Below are 23,246 nucleotides of genomic sequence, written 5' to 3'. Positions count from 1 at the left end.
AAATTTTTGCTTGTATTTATATTTTTCTGCTATCATTATCATACGTGCTAGGTGTTAATTCTGTGTATAGCACCGTGGCCCCAGAAGAACAGTTTCGTTTGGCTCTATTCACGTGTATGGTTGAATGACAATTGAAGTTGAACTCGAACTTGTCCCTGCTGTCTTGCTGAGCATTCTGGGTATGCCGTGTGTGGTGACTCATGGGGGCTGCCCCCAGCACCACCTTAGGTTGTGTTGGTTGTTGACGTAAAGGGCACATTTCATGTTGGTTTTGATGTATGTGCAATAAATAAAGGAATCGCTCTTAAAATAGAAAGCTCTTTATTTCAGTCTTAAATCCACTCTACTTTGCTGGAAGCATACCATCTCTCCTGAAATCCTGATATTCACAACGGAGTTAATGAATTGTCTTCTGCATATCATTAAATAATCAATTAACAAATTAAAACTAAGTTTTTACAGCAGTTGATACCTTTTTAAAAATCTTTACACTTGAAAAAGTGGAATTTTTTGGTCTAGAAATATAAACTATTTGCACAGTAAATGACCTCAGTAAGGAGAGTCACTAAATTTTCAGGTTCAGTGCAAGAGTCCCGGGTTGAACTCCCACTGCTGTCCGTAACGAGTTGTGCATTCTCCCTGTGACCGTCCGGGTTTCCTCCAGCCGCCTCAGCATCCTCCCACGGTCCAAAGGCGAACAGGTTGGCAATGACGGTGCCAGAACTGTGGCGACTCTCGTGGGCTGCCCCTGTGTAACCCTCACTCAGGTGATTTGACGCAGATGACACACTTCGCCGTATGTTTCCATGTGCACGTGACAAATAAAGCTGAACTTGCTTTTCTTTCATTAAGTTTCTGTTTGTCACTGCCCTTGAAGGCAGCAGATTCTTGGACACACTCATCTGGGCTATTTACCAATATATTCACCAATTACAGTTGCATAACACTCCTACCACCGTAATTAATCCCATCACAGCCGCTCACAGTTTAACCTGCAGCTTTCTACCCATAAATGTCAATGGATTGGAAACTGGGCAATGTACCATGATCCACCTGCTGGGTGTAGCACCAGGGTGCAGAGATAAAAATATCTGGTGGAGGGAGGGGAGGAAGAAAAGACGGAAGTTTGTGGGGAATTCCAAGTGCCCCACCCAGTGGGTGTGGAACAGTTTTGGATAAACAATACAAAGTGCAAAAGACTGAGTGAAGTCCAGACTGAGTGTGGATGTGAGATGAGGAATTTCTTCAGTTAGAAGGTTGTGAATCTGTGGAATTCATTGTCACTGACGGCTGCGGAGGCCAAGTCATTGGATATACTTAAAGCAGATATTAATAAATTATTGGTTAGTAACGGCAGTAAAGTTTAAGGGGAGGAGGCAGGAGAATTGTGTTGAGAGGGAGAATAAATGATGGAATAGCAGAACAGACAGATGGACTGAACGGCCTAATTCTGCTCCGAGGTTTTACTGGTTTTTAACAGCGAGTGGTGGATGCGTGGAACACTCTGCCGTGGGTGGTGGTAGAGGCAGACACATCAGGGATATTTAAGAAATTCTGAAGGCAGGCACACGGGTGATTGATGGTTATTGGGAGGGAGGGGTTGGATTGATTTCAGTGTAGGTCAGCACACAGTGGGCCGAGGGGCCTGCGCTGTTCTCTGTTCTATGTTCTCGCTCCTTGATGAGATGCCAAAGTCACTGTCATCAGCAGATGGGCGGCTGATCAACAGACATACAAGTGTCCTTATAAGCAACACACACAAAATGCTGGAGGAAGCCAGCAGGCCAGGCAGCATCTAGGGAAGAGAGTAAACAGTCGGTGTTCTGGGCCGTGAGCCTTCATCAGGACTGGAGAAAAAGAGATGAAAAGTTAGAGTCAGGAGGTGGGGGGTAGGAAAGGTGATAGGTGAGACCGGGAGAAGGGGAGGGGAGACGTAAAGAGCTGGGAAGTCGATAGGTGAAAGAGATAAAGGGTTGGAGAAGGGGAAACCTGATAGAAGGGGACAGAAGGCCGTGGAGGAAAGGGAAGGGGGAGGAGCACCAGAGGGAGGTGATGGGCAGATAAGGAGATAGGTGACAGAGGGAAAGGGGAATAGGCAATGCTGGGGGGGGGGGGGGGGGGTGGGAATGGAGGCCATTACCGGTGTCCTTATAATTTCCAGAGTCAACTGCATTCGGCCCAGCATATCGCTGTTTTAACACAGCTGCTGTTCAAGGTCAGACATTGTTACCTGTGCAATGTTTCTGGGTTGCTAAAGTTCACATTTAGGCTGATGCCTATGGTTCGCCACCTGATAGGTTCAATATTGAAGTCTCGATGTACTGACAAAGACAGGGGACATGCACGACGTCTGTGTGAATGGAAGCCCTGGTGCGAGGCAGCTGCTTCAGTACGTGTAGCTTTACATAGAGTCCACTGAACGTCAGCAGCAGCTGGTAGGCTATCTCCTGAAACAGCAAAATAAAATGGAGAATGTTTTAATACAGCAAATGGGCCAGTGCCATTCAAATACAAAGTCTTTTCTCGCCAATTGAGTACTGTGTATCATCCTCTCCACATCCACTCCAACCAGCCTTTCAATGAGATGTCCCCACCGCTTCCAGTGAGTACAGGACTGGAGCCATCAAACACTTCTCATCCGTTCGATACGTCGAATGTTACTCTAATACGTTACCTCAGATGTACCTTCGGGGACCAGGCACGTCAAGGTGTTAAAAACGTGCCGTGCTTGCTGATTGCCATTACTGAGAGCCCCGTCACTGTTCCCGGGTAATAGAGGAGCCTCCTCAGACCCTGCATCCACCTCACTCAGAGGACTGTCTTGACTCGTTTCTACCACGATGCAGAGGTGTCCCAGCTTCTGACGCAGAAGCGACTGTTGATTGAAACACAAGCTCGTAAGCGGACACATTACACAAGAATGAAGAATGCAGGTATCTAGTTAGATAGCAGGAGGTCATCACTCAAACTCCGAGAGACAGTTTGCTATTCAATTATATCATGGCAAGTCGTTGCTCCACATTCCTTCATATTTAACACACACTCAGTGGCCACTTCATAATGTAATTCCTGTAACTAATAAAGTGCACATTTGTGGCATTCTGCTGCTGTAGACCAACCACTTCAGGATTTTAAAACACAAACACGAGGAACACACACAAAATGCTGGTGGAACGCTGCAGGCCAGGCAGCATCTACAGGTAAAAGTACAGTCCACGTTTCGGGCCGAGACCCTTCATCAGCACTAACTGAAAAAAGAGATAGTAAGACATTTGAAAGTGGGAGTGGGAGGGGGAAATCCGAAACGATAGGAGAAGACCGGAGGGGGAGGGATGAAGCTAAGAGCTGGAGAGTTGATTGGCAAAAGGGACACACAGCTGGAGAAGGGAAAGGATCATGGGACGGGAGGCCTCGGGAGAAAGAAAGGTGGGGGGGAGCACCAGAGGGAGATAAAGAACAGGTAAGGACTGATTGTGAGAGGGACAGAGATAGAAAAAATAAACAAACAAACAAACAAACAAACAAATAAATAAATAAGGGATAGGGTAAGAAGGGGAGGGGGGCATTAACGGAAGTTAGAGAAGTCAATGTTCATGCCATCAGGTTGGAGGCTACCCAGCCGGTATATAAGGTGTTGTTCCTCCAACCTGAGTGTGGATTCATCTTGACAGTAGAGGAGGCCATGGATAGACATATCAGAATGGGAATGGGACGTGGAATTAAAATGTGCGGCCACTGGGAGATCCTGCTTTTTCTGGCAGACCGAGCATAGGTGTTCAGCTAAACGGTCTCCCAGTCTGCGTCGGGTCTCACCAACATATAGAAGGCCACACTGGGAGCACCGGACGCAGTATATCACACCAGCCGACTCACAGGTGAAGTGTCGCCTCACCTAGAAGGACTGTCTGGGGCCCTGAATGGTGGTGAAGGAGGAAGTGTAAGGGCAGGTGGTTTTGTTGTGTTCAGAGATGCTCTTCTGCACACTATTGTTGTAACATGAGGTTATTAGAGTGACTGTCACCTTTCTGTCAGCTTGAACCAGTCTGGCCATTCTCCTCTGACCTCTGACATTAACAAAGTGTTTCACCCACAGAACTGCTGCTCACTGTATGTTTTTTGTTTCTTAACCCATTCTCTGTAAAACTCCAGAGACTGTTGTGCATGAAAATCCCAGGAGACGAGCTGTTTCTGAGATACTCCAACCACCCCGTCTGGCACCAGCAATCATTTCATGGTCAGAGTCACTTAGATCACATTTCTTCCCCATTCTGATGTTTGGTCTGAACAACAACTGAACTTCTTGACCTTGTCTGCATGCTTTTATGCATTGAGTTGCTGCCACGTGATTGGCTGATTAGATATTTGTATTAATAAGCAGGTGTACATAATAAAGTGACCAGAATGGTAATTTTACCTACAAACATCTACCAGCTTCTGTAGAACAGAATTTCATCACTTCCTGCTTTTGTACTCAGCTAAAATTTAGCTTTACATTTAAAATACTTTGTTCCAGCACCCCCAAAAAGGAGGAGGCAAACTCCATCATCAAAGGCCCCAACATCCAGGCCAAAATTCATCAGAACCCCCAGCATCCGGGCCAAACTTCATCAAAGACCACCATCAGCCAGGCCAAACTCCATCATCAAAGACCCCAACATCCAGGCCAAATTTCATCAGAACCCCCAGCATCCGGGCCAAACTTCATCAAAGACCACCATCAGCCAGGCCAAACTCCATCATCAAAGACCCCAACATCCAGGCCAAATTTCATCAGAACCCCCAGCATCCGGGCCAAACTTCATCAAAGACCACCATCAGCCAGGCCAAACTCCATCATCAAAGGCCCCAACATCCAGGCCAAGTTTCATCAGAACCCCCAGCATCCAGGCCAAACTTCATCAAAGACCACCATCAGCCAGGCCAAACTCCATCATCAAAGGCCCCAACATCCAGGCCAAAATTCATCAGAACCCCCAGCATCCAGGCCAAACTTCATCAAAGACCACCATCAGCCAGGCCAAACTCCATCATCAAAGACCCCAACATCCAGGCCAAATTTCATCAGAACCCCCAGCATCCGGGCCAAACTTCATCAAAGACTGCCACCAGCTGGGCCAAACTCCATCATCTAAAGACACCCAGCATCTGGGCCAAACTTCGTCAAAGACCACCATCAGCCAGGCCAAACTCCATCATCAAAATCCCCACCATCTGGGCCAAATTTCATCAGAACCCCCACCATCTGGGCCAAACTTCATCAAAGACTGCCACCAGCCAGGCCAAACTCCATCATCTAAAGACACCCACCAGCCGGGCCAAACTCCATCATCTAAAGACACCCAGCATCCGGGCCAAACTTCATCAAAGACCACCATCAGCCAGGCCAAACTCCATCATCAAAGACCCCAACATCCAGGCCAAATTTCATCAGAACCCCCAGCATCCGGGCCAAACTTCATCAAAGACCACCATCAGCCAGGCCAAACTCCATCATCAAAGAGCTCCAACATCTGGGCCATGCCGTCTTGTCACAGCTTCCATCGGGCAGGAGGTACAGAAGCCCGAGGTTCCCACACCACCAGGGGCAGGAACAGCTACTTCCCTTCAAAAATTTGGTCTTCAAGTTCAAACTTAATTATCATTCAACCATTCATAGACACCCATAAGTACAGATAAACAAAACAGTGTTACCCTGGAGGCAAGGTGCAAACCACAGTACAGTCACACCCAACACAGGGCCATATAGCACATATAGGATAGCTGGCCAGGCATACACATTGATCCAACCTGAAGCAGCTGGCACAACCCTAATCAGCAGAGTTTGGCAACAATGTGATCACATTGCAGTAAAATGGAGCAAACACGAGGAAACCTACCAGCATTTTGTGTGTATTGCACTAAAATAGACTTGCTTTTGGTTTTGTTCCGATTATGTTCTTTCTTGTAAAGGATGGGATGTACTTTATGTTTTGTATGTGAATGCTATTTATCTGGTGCTGTGTGCCTACAAGTATGTTTCAATCCAGCAGGCCGGGCAGCACCTCCTGGAAAAGAATCAACATTTGAGATTTCAGGCCGAGACCTTTCATCAGAAAGGAAAGAGACGAACAAGAGCAAGAAGGTGGGGCCGTGGAGGAAGAAGTACAAAGTGGTGGGAGATAGGTGAGACTGGGAGAGGGGCAGGGCTGAAGTAAAGAGCTGGGAAGCTGGTTGGTGAAAGAGATAAAGGGCTGGAGAACAGGGAATCTGCTAGGAGACGATGGAAGAAAGGGAAGAGGAGGTGATGGGCAGGAAGGAAGGGAATATGTGAGAGGGAAATGGGAATGGTGAAGGTGCGGTGCAATTACCAGATTTTCAAGGAATCGATGTTCATGACATCAGACTGGAAGCTACACAGGTGGAATACGAGGTGTTGCTCCTCCAACCTGAGCGTGGCCTCATAGCAGCAGCAGAGGCTGCCATGGACTGACATGTCGGAACGGGAATGGGAAGTAGAATTGCAACAGGTGGCCACCAGGAGATCCCACTTTCTTCTGGTAGCTGCTTGGCAAAGCGGTCTCCCAATCTACATCGGGTCTCACCGACAGGCCACATCGGGAGCATCAGACACAGAAGATGACCCCAACTGACTCACAGGTGAAGTGTTGCCTCACCTGGAAGGACAGCTTTGGTCCTGCATGGTAGAGAGGGAAGAGGTGTAGGGGCAGGTGTGGCACTTATTTCTGTTGCGAGGGTAATTACCGGGAAGGAGACCAGTGGGGGTGGCACAAATGGACAAGGGTGTCATGAAGGGAGTGATCCGTGCGGAAAATGGGGGAGAGGGAAAGATGTGCTTGGTAGTAGGATCCTGTTGAAAATGCGGAGGTTATGGAGAATTATGTGCTGGATGTGGAGGCTGTTGGGGTGGTCGGTGGTCGGTGGTCGGTACGTTGTCATTCCACCCGTGAATCCATGGACCTACGCACAGGACAATAAACTCGACTTTGACCACCATTCCCTCTGAGCTGCAGAGGTGTGTGGCTGCTCCGTATCGGAAATGCTCCCACGCACATAGTCTTTGTTACAACGCAGCGGGCATTGGACGCGGCTAGAAAAAGTTTACAAAAAGTGAAGAGATTTTCTTTGTTGGACTGTATTGCAATATACCCTTCAATAAATAAATAAGCAAAATTATGTAATTGTTCAATTTTCATTCTAAATATTCATAGTATGCATATTACAAAAAAAAACATTTAAACTGTCACATAGTTTCAGGCTGTGCAGAAATTTCCTTCTCAGAGCAAAGGTTGGTTCATGCAGCTCTGAAAAAGTATTAGAGGGAATGTTGACTTTGATTTTCTCTTTATCTGCTTATCAAGATGTTGCCAGGACGTGAGGACTTGAGTTATAGGGAAAGGTTAAATAGGTTAGAAACATAGAAAACCTACAGCACAATACAGGCCCTTCGGCCCACGAAGCTGTGCCGAACATGTCCCCACCTTAGGAATTACTAGGGTTACCCATAGCCCTCTATTCTCCTAAGCTCCATGGACCTATCCAAAAGTCCACATGACCAATGCCTCTCATCATCTTATACACCTCTCATCCTCCGTCGCTTCAAGGAGAAAAGGTCGAGTTCACTCAACATATTCTCATAAGGCATGCTCCCCAATCCAGGACTTCATTCCCTGGAGCCCAGGACAACGAGGGGAGATTTGATAGAAATATTCTAAGTTATGAGAGGTTGCGATAAGGTGAATGCAAGCAGGTTTTTTCCACAGGTTGCAAGAGAGTAGAACTCTATGTCATGAGTTGAAGGTGAAAGGTGAAATAATTAAGGTGGACCTGAGCAGGAACTTCTTCACTTGAAGCATGGTGTGAGTGAGTAACAAACTGCGAGCAGGAGTAGTGGATGGGGATTCCACTGGGCCTGTTTCTCGATCATACGCTGGTCCAAGAAAAGGAGATAAAATGTTGGTACTGGTAGACCCACGCAATACTGATTTAGTTGCTGCTTTAAGCATCCCGAGTGGTCTGGTGCCATAGAGCACCACAGCACAGAAACAGGCCCTTCAGCCCATCTAGTCAGTGCCGACTGTTACTCTGCCCAGATCCACTGACCCTCACCTGGACCACAGCCCTCCCATCCGTGTAACTAAAATGTTGAAATTACGTCTACCACTTCCCCTGGCAGCTCGTCCCACATTCTCACGACCCTCTGGGTGAAGAAGTTCCCCCTCAGTGTCCCCTCAAATATTTTGCTTTCACCATTAACCTATGGTTTTTAGTTGTAGGCTATTTTTTTCCTTTACACTGTGTACTGGAATGTCTTGAATCTTGAAGACAGACACTCAATGTTTCAGCAACGGCTTCTTCCCCTCCACCGTCAGAATCCTGAGTGGACCATGAACCTCTGAACCTCATCATTTATTCAATTTGCTTTGCATTTCTTATTTTAACTTATAGTAAATTTTATGTATTGCACTCTACTGCTGCCATGAAACAAGTTTCACAACACGTACCAGTGATAGTAAATCCTGTCACCCAGTCTCCTCCAATCAGGTTCCCTCCTCTCCACCTTGAGCTTCCCCCACCCACTCAACTTCACCCATCGTCTTCCAGCTACCCCTTTTCCTCTGCCCCCACCTTCTCTTTCTGGCATCTTCCCCCTTCCTTTCCAGTCCTGACGAAGGGTCTTGGCCTGAAACGTCGACTGTTTATTCATTTCCGTGGACGCTGCCTGACCTGCTGAGATCCTCCAGCGTTTTGTGTGTGTTGCTTTGGATTTCCAACGTCCGCAGACTTTCTCATGTTAATAATAATCACGATTCTGATTCTGAGCAATGATGGATAGACAAGGAGATGAAACACTAATTCAGTCATCAATTGGCACATGTGGTCGGAAGCAGGGATGTACCACAACGTTGCTGAGGTTAGTGAGGGAGGGTTTTTCTCTCTGGAGCACAGGAGGGTGAGAGTTGACTTATTAGAGGCGTACAAGATGACAAGAGGTAAAGGTCGAGTGGACAGCCAGAGACTTGTTCCCTGGCGGAAATGGCTAGATAAAGGGGGCATAACTTTAAGGGTTTAAACTTTAAGGTGACTGGAGGGAAGAGTGGGGGGGGGGAATGTCACAGGTAAGTTATTTTACAGAGAGGGGTTAGTGGGTGGACTGCCTTGCAGAAATGGTGCTAGAGGCAGATACATTCAAGGCATTTAAAAAACACTTTGGCACAGGGATGATAGCAGAGTCGAGGACGACAGTGGGAAGGAAGGGCTAAATTGATTTTAGAGTAGGTGAAAAGGTTGGGCTGAAGGACCTGTACTATTCTATGTTAATCAGCCACATGCGGTGGGACGTATCGAGTGGTCCTTTCACCCCCACACTTAGTTTATTCTCCAGATGTGGGCAGCAAACACATAAACTACCTGGAGTCCAGGGCCTGAGTGACGTCTTGCTTCCAGCAGAGAAGCCAGCCTCCCCTTGCACTCCCCGAGGTTGAAGTAAATGAAACAAAGCTGCCCGTTGGTCAAGGAAAAGCAAAGCCATCGGCTGCGTTGCAGCGTTAACCGAGGGGGATGTCAATTTCAGAGAAAGAGGCTGCCTGCAGAAGGCGTTCGTCAAACCATATTTGGAGTCTTAAGCATTACTTTTCATTGACAACCTCATCCTCACTATCAAATATTGCAATCACAAATGTACTATGTAAGCACTATAACCACCCAGTCAAATCCATTATGATCTTTAAGATGTAGAGTATCGACATGTATTTGCTTTATTAACATGTGTACTGGAAGATAAATTCAATGTGAGCATTCATTTCAAGAGGACAAATAGATCAGGGATGTAATGCTGAGGTCACAGCCGAATTGCATTTGTACTATTGTGAGCAGTTTGTGTCCACATACCTAAGAAAGAATGTGCTGGTATTGGAGAGGGTCCAGAGGAGGTTTCTGAGAATGATCCAGGGAATGAAAGGGTTAACATTCAGAATGGATGCCTCTGGGTCTTCACTCATTGAAACCTCTCGAATATTGAAAGGCTTCGAGAGAGTGGATGTGGAGATGATGTTTCCTACAGTGAGGGTTTAGCATGGAGTGCCCAGCCTCAGAGTAGAAGAATGTCCCTTCAAAATAGAGATGAGGGGAGATTTCTTTAGCCAGAACGTAGCAAATCACTGGAATTCTTTGCCACAGACAGCCGCAGAGGCCAATTCATTGGGTATTAATTCATTAAAACAGAGTTTCATAGTTTCTTGATTAGCAAGGGTATCAAAGGATATGGGGAGAAGGCAGGAGATTGTGACTGAGAGGGAAATAATATCAGTGATGATGGGATGGCAGAGCAGAATCAATGGGCTGAATGGCAGAGCAGAATCAATGGGCTGAATGGCCTAATTCTGCTCCTCTGCCTTATGGTCTTGTTGAGTATATTTAAACTGGTCACCCAGGGAAACTACAGCAACTCACTATAGCTCTACGACATCTAATTGAACAGGCAGGCAACATCTCTATCATAGCAAAGCAAGAGTACAACAGAGACAGCCATTCAATCAGTCCAAACTGATCACAATCTTTCCTCCTTGTCTTTGGCTTTACAGCTTAGAAGCAGTTCCTTTTAAATGACAATATTCGATCTGCCCCACCTCCCCTTTCCCACATGCACTATCAACCTCCACTGCATCTAGGGCTCCACAGGGGCACAGCAGTCAGCAGAACACCACTGCGGTTCGGGCACTGGAGTTCCGATTCCAATCCTCCCCGTAAAATGCTTGGGTTTCTTCCGGGTGCCCAGTTCCCTCCCACAGTCCAAAGATGGACAATTAGTGGGTTAATTGGTCATTGTAGATTGTCCCACGATCAGGCTCGGGTTAAATTGGTGGGTTGCTGCTGGAATGGCCTAGAGGGCCAGAGACACCTATTCTGTGCTGAATCTTTAAATAAATAAGTAGCTAGCAGGTGTTAACAGCCAATCAAATTTATGTGTTCAAGGCCAATAATATTTGAGAATCTGCAAGATAACTATCCAATAGTAAGCGGTGGCTTTGTTTGCATCGTGTTGGTATGCACGCTCCCCAGGCTTAAAGAGAAAGTCTGTGCAAAGGAGAGGCCAGTTTTCCAGTGCAGTGTTCAGCCCGGGTGACTGCTCTATGTCTCTGTCAGTATTCTTCACCCTTGCTTTGCTGCAGCTGAACCATTGAATCACCAATGAATTCATTGGAACCAGCTGCTTTTTTTGGGGCAAGTCCACATCTGAAATATGGAGGGTGTTTGAAGATCAAATGCACAGTGCGCAGGAGACTTACATTTAAGTTAAAAGGAAGAACAGGGGTGACAAAGTATGGACGATAAGAGAGGTGGTGAATTTAGTCAAGAAGAAAAAGGAAGCAGGGGTAAATTCAGCCATAATCAAATGGCGGAGCAGACTCGATGGGCTGAATGGCCTAATTCTGCTCTGACACCTGTTGGCCTAAATTATGGTCTAATTCCATCAAGTAATTAAACACCATAAAACCTCCGCTGCCCCCACCCCCATTCCAAGGAAAACTTCTCTGGTAATCAAAAGCCTTCATCATTGGTATCGCATGACACTCGTGTTCCTATACAGCCATTATGGAGTTAAACATTGCATCCTCGGAGGTCGCCCGACCATGGGGAAGGATACGTGCAGTACACTTGTGCACTTTCTTGTCACGTCCAATGCTCCGACCAAGATGTTGTGCTTTGCGAGGTTCTCGTTGGCCCACATGAGACGCACATCTGTGTTCACATTAATCTTTAAAACAGATTACAGTTCAGTCACAGTTCAAAGAAAATGTATTATCCAGATAAACGCAGGTGTCACCAAATACTAGCTGGAGATTTATTTCCTTGCACGCATTCACAGAACAGACACATACAGTAGAATAATTGAAAAGCTACACACAAACAGGACTAACACGTACAGTGAGGGGAGGAAGGGAGGAAAGGAGAGTCAAGTACAAGCTCAAGTTCATTGTCATTCAACCATATACATGTACTCAGCCAAACGGAACAACCTTCCTCTGGGACCTAGGTGTAGAACACAAAAAATAATATTCACACTATAATGTTAACAGATAAAAAGAAAGTTATTCTGCAGATGTACAAGTTGACATAATGTGCATATACAATTTATAGTTCAATATACAGCAGTATAATGCTACTGGTGCTGTCATGAACAGTATGTAGCGGGTGGTAGTGGGGTGTTCAGACGCCTCACACCCTGGCGGGAGAAGCTGTTATCCAGCCTCACAGTCCTTGTTCTTATTCTGTGAACCCTTCTGCCTGACGGGAGGAAGTCAAAGAGATTGTGGAATGGATGGGAGGAGTCTTTGATAATGCTGAGGTCTCTTCCTTTGTGTATATTATTTACTTTGAGTAAAACCTATTTTTGATTCGGGGGGTGTGGAGACAGATGCGAGGTCCGTGTTGAGGTTCATTGGCAGCTGCTGTATAACCGTGGACTCTCTGAGCTGCGGTCTGTTCCCGCGGACACAGGGAGACGGGCACGCGGTGCTGCCGAGACTCTCTGAGCTGCGGTCTGTTCCCGCGAACACACAGAGACGGACTCTCTGAGCTGCGGTCTGCTCCCGCGGACACACGGAGACGGACTCTCTGAGCTGCGGTCTGCTCCCGCGGACACACGGAGACGGGCACGCGGTGCTGCCGAGACTCTCTCAGCTGCGGTCTGTTCCCGCGGACACAGGGAGACGGGGAGATGGGCACACGGTGCTGCCGAGACTCTCTGAGCTGTGGTCTGTTCCCGCGGACACAGGGAGACGGGGAGATGGGCACGGTGCTGCCGAGACTCTCTGAGCTGCGGTCTGATCCCGCGGACACGGGGAGACGGACTCTCTGAGCTGTGGTCTGTTCCCGCGGACACGGGGAGACGGGCACGCGGTGCTGCCGAGACTCTCTGAGCTGCGGTCTGTTCCCGCGGACACACGGAGATGGACTCTCTGAGCTGCGGTCTATTCCCGCGGACACACGGAGATGGACTCTCTGAGCTGCGGTCTGCTCCCGCGGACACACGGAGACGGGCACGCGGTGCTGCCGAGACTCTCTCAGCTGTGGTCTGTTCCCGCGGACACACGGAGACGGGCACGCGGTGCTGCCGAGACTCTCTCAGCTGCGGTCTGTTCCCGCGGACACGGGGAGACGGGCACGCGGTGCTGCCAAGACTCTCTGAGCTGCGGTCTGTTCCCGCGGACACACGGAGACGGGCACGCGGTGCTGCCAAGACTCTCTGAGCTACGGTCTGTTCCCGCGGACACACGGAGATGGGCTCTCTGAGCTGCGGTCTGTTCCCGCGGACACACGGAGACGGGCACGCGGTGCTGCCGAGACTCTCTGAGCTACGGTCTGTTCCCGCGGACACACGGAGACGGGCACGCGGTGCTGCCGAGACTCTCTGAACTGCAGTCTGCTCCCGCGGACACACGGAGACGGGCTTTCTGAGCTGCGGTCTGTTCCCGCGGACACACGGAGACGGGCTCTCTGAGCTGCGATCTGTTCCCGCGGACACAGGGAGACGGGCACGCGGTGCTGCCGAGACTTTCTGAGCTGCGGTCTGATCCCGCGGACACAGGGAGACGGGCACGCGGTGCTGCCGAGACTTTCTGAGCTGCGGTCTGTTCCCGTGGACACAGGGAGACGGGCACGCGGTGCTGCCTATACTCTCTCAGCTGCGGTCTGTTCCCGCGGACACACGGAGACGGGCACGCGGTGCTGCCGAGACTCTCTCAGCTGAGGTCTGTTCCCGCGGACACACGGAGACGGACTCTCTGAGCTGCGGTCTGCTCCTGCGGACACTGGGAGACGGGCACTCAGTGCTGCTGTGACTCTCTGAGCTGCGGTCTGTTCCCGCGGACACGGGGAGACGGGCACGCGGTGCTGCTGCTTCGTGAAGGATACTCTTCCCTCTGCCTGAAATCCAACACATCTAGATGTCTGAAAGGGAAGGTTTCTGCCCGGCACAGTCCAGGTTGCAGGAGATGAAGCTGAGGGACGCCCTGAAGCTCTGTGCAGCTGATGCAAAATTTCTCTGTGGAGGGACCACAGTTGAGGCCCCTTTCTTTTTCTAGGGCTGAGTCCCTTGATCAGGACCTTCATGTCCTCCCTAGCCCAGGTAGATCACTACTGAGTGGCTAACATTGTAACTCTATTTAAGAAGGGAACAAGGGAAACTCCTGGGAACTACAGACCGGTGAGTCTCACGTCACTGGTCGGGAACCTGCTGGAGAAAGTTCTTCGGTAGAGGATATATGAGCATTTGGAAACATAGCCTTTACCAGCATGGCTTTATGCATGGCAGGTCATGCCTTACCAACTTCACTGGGATTCTTGACAAGGTGTCAAGAGAGATCGATGAGGGTAGGGCAGTGGAAATTGTCCACATGGGTTTAGTAAGGCGTCTGACAAAGTCCCTCATGGGAAGCTAATCCAGAAGTTTAAGATGCATGGGGTCAACAGCAAATTGGCTGTTTGGATTCAGAACTGGCTTGCACATCAAAGACATGGGGGGGTGGGTTTGAAGGGTATTATTCGAGCTTGAGGTCTGTGATTAGTGGAGATCCACAGGGATCTGTGCTGGGACCTCTGCTGCTTGTGATGTATCTAAATGACCTGGATGAAAATATAGATGGGCGGGTTAGTAAACTTGTGGACGATACCAAGATCGGAGGAGTTGTGGATAGAGCAGAAGACTGGCGAAGAATACAGCGCGTTATAGATCAGTTGCAGGCATGCACTGAGAAATGGCAGATGGAGTTTAGCCAAGATAAATGTGAGATAGAAACACAGAAAACCTACGGCACAATACAGGCCCTTCGGCCCACGAAGCTGTGCCGAACATGTCCCTGCCTTAGAAATTACTGGGCTTACCCACAGCCCTCTATTTTTCTAACCTCCATGTACCTATCCAAAAGTCTCTTAAAAAGACCCTATCGTATCCGCCTCCACCACCGTTGCCGGCAGCCCATTCAACACACTCACCACTCTTGAGTAAAAAACTTAACCCTGATATCACCTCTGTATCTATTCCCCGGCACCTTAAACATGCGCCTTCTTGTGGCAGCCCAGGGAAAAAGCCTCTGACTATCCAAGATGTTGCACCTTGATAGGGCAAATGCAAGAGGACAGTACACTGTTAAGGGCAAGATCCTTAAGTGTTGCAGAGCAGAGAGATCTTAGGATCTAAGTTCATAGCTCCTTGGAAGTGGCTACACAGGCTTACAGGATGCTTGCTTTTGTTAGTCGAGGCACTGGGTTCAAAAGTCAGGAGGCTATGTTGCAACTTTATAAAACTCTGGTTAGAGCACATCTGGAGTATTGCATAGTGCTCCGGCTGCTCCACTAAAGGAAGGATGTTGAGAGGGTGCGGAAGGGGCTTACCCTGCTGCCTGGTTTAGAGGGCACGTGAGGCACGAGAGGCTGGAAAAACTCGGGTTGTTTTCTGTGGAGTGTTGGGAGCTGGGGGGAGATCTGATCGAGGTTTACAAGGTTATGAGAGCCATAGAGTGGACCGAGAGTATCTGTTTCCCAGGGTTGAAATGTCTAATACCTTGCATTGATGGTGAGAGGGGTTAGGTTTTAGTGGGATGTGAGGGGCAAGTTTTTTTTGCTCAGAGAGTTGTGGATGCCTGGAAAGACCTGCCTGTTATGGTGGTACAGGCCTTTGAGAGGCATTTGGATAGCACATCGATGTAAGGAAGGAGGGATACATACACGGCGTAGGTACGAGGGCGTTTGGGAGTGTTTGATTTGCTTTTTAGCTGGTTTGTACAACATTGTGAGCTGAATGGCCTGTTCCTACGCTGTACTGTTCCACATTATAAGGTTTCAGCTGGTATGGCCTTACAAAGCCCTGAATAGTTAGTTAATTAGAGCTTTCTTGTCACTGCTGAGGTCAACGAGATAGCAGTGTTACTCCATTCAGAGCAAAACTGCAATTACTAAAACACAATGACTACATTTAAAATAACGTCTGAGTTGCAACTGAACTACAAAGTACACTTATTATCAAAGTATGTGTACTATAAACAACCTTGAGGTTATCTCCTCATAGGCAGCCACAAAGCAAAGAAGCATGATAGATCCCATTAAGAAAAAGAAGACGTCAAGCACCCAGTGAGGAAGAGAAAAACCAAATCATGCAAACAACCAAATTCAAAAAACAATCTACTATAAGATTAAAAGAAACGTTAGCTGCCCCAGTCATGGCCCATCTTATAAAATACAACGATTAAATATAAAATAGCATCACAATTAAATCTGAGACTGCAAAAGAGCTCTGAAAGCAAAGGAAGATAGCTGCCCTATTTAAACACAACTATTGCATTCAGAGATTGCCCGTCGTGCCTCTGAATCTCAACATTATCGAGGCTGTTTGGGATTACCTGGAGAGACAGAAACAAGCGGGACAGTCAAAGTCTGGAGAAGAACTGTGGCAAGTTCTCCAAGATACTTGGAACAACCTACCAGCTGATTCTCTTATAAAACTTCACAACAGTGTACCTACAAACCCCATTTCCAGAAAAGTTGGGATATTTTCCAAAATGCAATAAAAACAAAAGTCTGTATTATGTTAATTCACGTGAACCTTTATTTAACTGACAAAAGTACAAAGAAAAGATTTTCAATAGTTTTACTGACCAACATAATTGCATTTTGTAAATATACACAAATTTAGAATTTGATGGCTCCAACACACTCAACAAAAGTTGGGACAGAGTTAAAATAAGATTGAAACGTGCACAGAATATTCAGGTAACACCGGTTTGGAAGACTCCACATTAAGCAGGCTCATTGGAAGCAGGTGAGGTATCATGACTGTGTATAAAAGTAGCGTCCATCAAAGGCTCAGTCTTTGCAAGCAAGGATGGGTCGTGGCTCACCCCTTTGTGCCAAAATTTGTGAGAGAATTGTTAGTCAGTTCAAAAGGAATATTTCCCAATGCAAGATTGCAGAGAATTTAGGTCTTTTAACATCTACAGTACATAATATTGTGAAAGGATTCTGAGAATTCAGAGACATCTCAGTGTGTAAAGGGCAAGGTCGCACCCCACCCAGTTACTGAAACACCAACAGGTCTCATCCCTAGGACAGAAAGGATCCTCGAAGATGGTCTACACTTGAATGACTGGCCCAAGACAGAGAACGCTGCCAAGCTGCTGTCGGCACCCTAAGCAACAGCAGCGGTGATGGCTTTACGTAATTGGTATTGATACGGTGTTTTGCACTGTGATCCCAGAGGAACGATGTTTCACTTAGCTGTGTAAGTTGACTGACAATAAACTTGAACTTGAACCAAATCACCAAGGGAAGGTTCAAGTGCTCCGCAGTAACTGCAGTGTGAGAGGCAGACCTTCTTACCTTGCTGTAGTGTGAGCGCAGAATGAGAAGCAGGACTGTGCTGATCAGTACGGCAACGGCACTGATGAGCAGGCAGAAAGCCCAGAAGAAACTCTTCAGATATTGGCTCATGTAGATGTGGAAGGTGGAGAATAGGCAGCACCACGTGACAATGTAGAAAACCTAATTGATCAACAGAGGACACTGTATTAAATATATTTATATTTTATTTAGCATCATTTGGACATTGGTTGTTTGTCAGTTTTTGTTTATGTACAATTAAGTTCTATCATATTTCTTAATCTTTTACTGAAAATGCCTGAAAGACAATGCTCTCCAAGATTATGTACGATGATACACACCTTGAAAATAAAGTTACTTTTACTTTGGCTTTTGAAAGGGTACACTTCCCATGATTTTGACTTCAGCATCTCTTGTGCATCCCTGATTTTCATTATCCCACCAATGGCAGGGAGAGCGAGGCAGCATGATTATTTACAGCATGGAATCGGCCCTTCAAGCCATGCCACCCAGCAATCCCGATTTCATTCCAGCCTAATCAGAGTACAATTTGAAACCCACGCAGCCAAGGGGAAAAACGAACACCTAACTCCCTCTCCTATTCCCCCTCTCACCCTCCCTCTTCTCCTCTTCTCGTTCCCCTTTCCACTCTCTCACCCAACCTCTCTTCACTTTAATGAAACTCTTTAAAGCCCACCTCTTCGAATGAATACTCTGAAATCCAATCGTCACTCCAAAACCTCTAAGCAACTTGTACAGATGCACCATGGAAAGTATCCTGACCGGCTGTGTCACAGCCTGGTCTGGCGTTTCCAATGCACAGGAAGGCAAAAGGTTGCAGAGAGCAGTGGACACATCCTGGTGTATCATAGGGATGTCCCTCCCCACCACTGACAATACCTACACGGGACACTGGACCCCCTCCATCTGGGTCATGCCCTGTTCTTGCTGCCACCACAGGGTCATGAGCACCAAACTGTGAAGCCCCACACTGCCAAGCCGTTCCCCTTCAGCCAGCAGGTTCCCAAACTGACCCGCAAAACCTCTAAACCTACCTCAGCATCAGAACAACTTCTGAACTACTGTGGACTGGTATCAGATTATTAACTTTTTTGCATGAACGACTTGTCTTTTTGCTTTTTTTGTCTTGTATAGTGCATGTTCTGTGTGTTCCCTAGCCTGCTGCTTGTACTCGTATCCCACCATAGCCTTACACATAACAACAAGCTCGACTTGACAAATTTTATGTGAAGTGGGACGAGGCTGAGCTTAGCCCCTGCACTACTCACTGATGACTGTGTGGCTAAGCACAGCTCCTACGCCATATTCAAGTTTGCTGATGACACCACTGTCACAGGCCAAGCCAAAGGTGGTGATGAATCAGCATATTGGAGAGAGATTGAAAATTCCGTGAGTGGCACCATAACAACAACCTGGTCAGTAAGACCAAGGAACTAATTACAGGTCGAGGAGACGGGAGGTCCAAGAACCAGTCCTCGTCGGAGGGTCAGCAACTCTCAGTTCCTTGGTGGTATCATTTCAGAGGAACTGCAGTTGCGAAGAAAGCATGGCAGTGACTCTAATTCCCTAGAAGTTTACAAAGATTCAGCATAACATCTGAAACTTTAATAGATGTGTGGTGGAGAGCATAAGGGTATGGAAACACCAAACTCCTTGAATGGAAAATCCTACAAAAAGTAGTGAATATAGCCCTCTCCATCACAGGTAAACCCCTCCCTACCACTGAGCATTTTTGCAGGAAAGCAGCATCCATCAACAGACATACTTTATTGATCCCCAGGGAAATTGGATACAGGAGCCTCATGACTCACACCACCAGGTTCAAGAACAGTTATTACCCCTCAATAATCAGGGTCTTGAACCAAAGGGGATAACTTAACTCATCCCATCTTCGAAATGTTCCCACAAGTTACGAGCGTGGGTGGAGCATTGGCTGATGGGCAGAAATCAGAGAGGGGGAATAAAAGGATCCTATTCTGGCTGGCTGCCGGTTACCGGTGGAGTTCCACAGGGGATGGTGCTGGGACCGCTACTTTTTGCGATGTATGTCAATGATTTGGACTACGGCATTAATGGATTTGTGGCTAAAGTTGCTGATGATACACAGGTAAGTGGAGGAGTGGGTAATGTTGAGGAAACAGAGAGCCTGCAAAGAGAATTCGATAGTTGAGGGGAATGGGCAAAGAAGTGGCAAATGAAATACAATGTTGGAAAGTGTAAGGTCATGCACTTCGGTGGAAGAAATAAATGAGCAATTATTATTTAGATAGGGAGAGAATTCAAAATGCAGAGATGCAAAGGGACTCAGGAGTCCTTGTGCAGGATACCCTAAAGGTTAACCTCCAGGGTGAGGTGGTGGTGAAGAAGGCAAATGCAATGGTGGCATTCATTTCTAGAGGTATAGCATATAAGAGCAGGGATGTGAAGTTGTGGCTTGCTAAGGCACTCGTGAAACCACACTTAGAGTACTGTGAGCAGTTTGAATCTCCCCTACTCTCAATGGAAACAGCCTATTCATGTCAACTCTATTCCTCCTTACCTCTGTTCTAAAGGTTCAAACCTCAATTTTGAGGCTGTACCCTCTAGTTCTCAAAATCGAAGGGCAACACTTTAGGAGTGTAAGGAGGAATTTTATATTATACTTAATATGATTATTATTCTCTTGTGGAATTACTGAGTATGCCCAGAAGAATATTAATCTCAGGGTTGTATATGGTGACATATATGTACTTTGATAATAAATTTACTTTGAACTTTGGCTAGAAGCAGAATATGGATTTGTTACAATTAACTGTTATTGCAGGGTTCTTGCGGATGTTGGAAGGCTGATGCCAAGTTTCTCGTCAGTGTCTTCAGTTACACAACTATACTCCTGCACAGTTCACGTAACGCTATTACAACACTGGCTGCAAGATCGGCGTTCAGTTCCCGCCGCTGTCTGAAGGTGTTTGTACATTTTCCCGTGACCGCATGGGTTTCAGCCCGATCCCACATTCCAAAGAGGGTTGGGCTAGTGAGATGGGGCGGGAAGCATGCCAACACTTGCGGGCTGCCCCGCACAATCCTCACTGATTTGATTTGACACAAGTGATGTATTTCACTGTATGTTTTGATGTACATGTGACAAATAAAACTAATTTTTATCCTCCATCTCAATTTAAAAAAAGATGGTGAAAAAGATTTGTAATTTTATTAATGGAAAATATCTTACCCTGTTACTCCCTAATACTTTGTATATCTCTACTACGTTAACACAATATCTGTCTCTAGTCACAGATACCTGTGGGGGTTGTTGAAATCTGATCCAGCAAGTTAGGATAAACTTTCCCCAAGAGTCAAGTTAGCCTATAGATGCTGTAACACCCGAGGCACCTTAAATGCCACAACTTCCTTTGCATGACAATAACATGCACAGAACATGAACAGTAGCAGAACACAAGTATGTTCCTTTGTAACACAGACAGAAAGGAATTTCTCTAGGCAGAGGGTGGTAAATCTGTGGAAAACATTGTCACAGTAGACAGGGCATCAAAGTTTACAGGGAGAAGCAGTAGAATGGGGTTGGGGGTAATAAATAAGCCACGATGGAATGACAGAGCAGACCTGATGGGCTGAATGGCCTAATTCTGCTCCTATGTCTTACGGAGATTAATTTGACCCCTCGCTTCCAAATGAACAAATTATAGTATAGATACTATATAAAGTCATAAAGAGGCCACTGACCCTGTAGGAATACAGAGAGAAGTGGTAGTTTTGTGAACACATATTATCAATGGGGAAATTGTCACTCCTTAGAATAGAAATGTTGAGCAGAAATGAGTTATGATGGGGTTTGACACTGATTGAGTGGTTGAGTCAAAGGGATAATTTGCACGCACACATACACACGTACGTACACCCATCCTCATCGAGGAATCAGCAGTGAAAACGGTGAGCTGCTTCAAGTTCCTGGGTGTCAACATCACCAAGGATCTTTCTTGAAGCAATCATGAAAAAGGCAAGCCAGTGGCCATATATTATTAGGAGTTTGAGGAGATTGGGCATGTCACCAGGCACTCCAGGGTATGTACCATGGAGAGTATTCCGACTTGGCATGGAGAGGCCACTGCACAGGACTGAAAGTTGTAAGCTCAGCCAGCTCTGTACTAGGTGCGATCCTCCCCACGTCCCCACGTCGAAGATATCTTTGACAAGTGATTCCTCAGAAAGTTGGCATCCATCATTACGGACTCCGATCACACAAGACATGCCTTCTTCTCACTACGACCATTAGGGAGAAGATACAAGCAGAGGTTCCCTACTTTTTCTATACCATGGACTAATACCAATAAACAAGGGGCACGTGGACCCCAGGTCGGGAACCCCTGAGGTACAGGATCCTGAATAGCCTCTTCCCCTCCACCAAAAGAACTCTGAATGGTCCATGATCACACCTCACTATTTTGCTCTCTTTTTACAATACTTTTTAAAACATTTCTAACTTACTGCATTTCTTTTACATATTGCATTGTACTGCTGCTGAGAACAACAAATACCACGACAGTGATAATAACCCCGATCCTGCTTCATTCTGCCTGATCGTTAAATGTTTATCTATGCTTCGCTAGGCCGGATGATGCGTTGGGTATAGTAGCGATTGAGTGAGTCACCCTGGAACACTGGCTCTCTGTTTCACCTCCTTCAGCTTGCCTCAACAACTCGAGCACAAAGAAACTGGAACTTGGAGCTGCAAAGGTACAAAGGAATACTCAACAACACAAGGCTCCTAAACAGCCCACCTTCAGCTTCACCTTCAGAATATAGAACAGTGCAGCACAAGAACACACCTTCCTTTCCAGTCCTGATGAAGGGTTTATCCCTCTCCATCGTTGCTGTCTGAGTTCTTCCAGCATTTTGTGTGTGTTACGCTGGATATCCAGCAACTGCGGAATCTCCTGTGTGCATATCCCTGCACATTCATGTGCCTACCTAAGAGTCCCTATTATACTATCTAAGATCTACTATCTACTATCTATATTATCCCTATCTAAGAGTCCCTATTAGTCAACACGTTCCAAGTGGCCACCGCTCTCTGTGTAAAATACCTGCCCTGCATATCTCCTTAGAACCTCCCTTCCACTATTAGACATTTCAATCTTGACTGAAAGATACCAGCGCTCTACTATTATCTATATATCTAATAATAAGATCATAAGACCATAAACACGGTGATAAGAAAGAAACACGGATGGTTGTTTGCCTCCCAGGTTCCAGGGTCTGGGATGTTTCTGATCACGTCCATGATATCCTGAAGTGGGAAGGTGAACAACCAGGGGTCGTGGTACATATTGGTACCAATGGCATATGCACAAAAAGGGAGGAGGTCCTGAAAACAGACTACAGGGAGTTAAGAAGGAAGTTGAGAAGCAGGACCTCAAAGGTATTAATCTCAGGATTAATGCCTGTGCCACGCGACAGTGAGTATACGAATAGAGTGAGGAATTGGAGCAGGGGTCAGAGATTCAGGTTTCTGGATCATTGGGACCTCTTTTGGGGCAGGCATAACCTGTACAAAAAGGACTGATTGCACTTGAATCCAGGGGGACTAATTTCCTGGCAGGGAGGTTTGCTAAGGCTATTCGGGAGAGTTTAAACTAGAATTGCTGTGGGTTGGGAACTTAACTGAAGAGATGGAGGAAGAGGCTGTTGGCTCAGAAATAGAGAAAGCGTGTAGACAGTGCAAGAGGGAGGATAGGCAGGTGATAGAGAAGGGGCACACTCAGACCGACGGTTTGAGATGTGTCTATTTTAATGCAAGAAGCATCATGAACAAAGCGGATGAGCTTAGAGTGTGGATCAGTACTTGGAGCTAT

The 23,246-nt window shown here is 46.9% G+C and overlaps 1 protein-coding gene across 2 annotated transcripts in view; it reads right to left on the bottom strand.

The window, feature by feature from the left end:
- Positions 1-304: 304 nt before the first annotated feature.
- The window catches only part of tmem268 (transmembrane protein 268), a 145,766-nt gene continuing 122,824 nt past the window's right edge, over positions 305-23,246 (bottom strand). For both annotated transcript variants that reach the window (XM_059971086.1, XM_059971087.1), the window contains exons 6-10: positions 17,374-17,535; positions 11,645-11,755; positions 9,409-9,498; positions 2,675-2,875; positions 305-2,447 (exon numbers count right to left, since the gene is read on the bottom strand). In XM_059971086.1, coding sequence (XP_059827069.1) covers positions 2,277-2,447; positions 2,675-2,875; positions 9,409-9,498; positions 11,645-11,755; positions 17,374-17,535 — 735 coding nt within the window. In that variant the 3' untranslated portion in view covers positions 305-2,276. The remainder of the gene's footprint in view (positions 2,448-2,674; positions 2,876-9,408; positions 9,499-11,644; positions 11,756-17,373; positions 17,536-23,246) is intronic.

The sequence above is a fragment of the Hypanus sabinus genome, chromosome 5, assembly GCF_030144855.1.
Source record: "Hypanus sabinus isolate sHypSab1 chromosome 5, sHypSab1.hap1, whole genome shotgun sequence".
Classification (NCBI taxonomy): Eukaryota; Metazoa; Chordata; class Chondrichthyes; order Myliobatiformes; family Dasyatidae; genus Hypanus; species Hypanus sabinus.
This window is presented reverse-complemented; position numbering and strand designations above follow the sequence as displayed.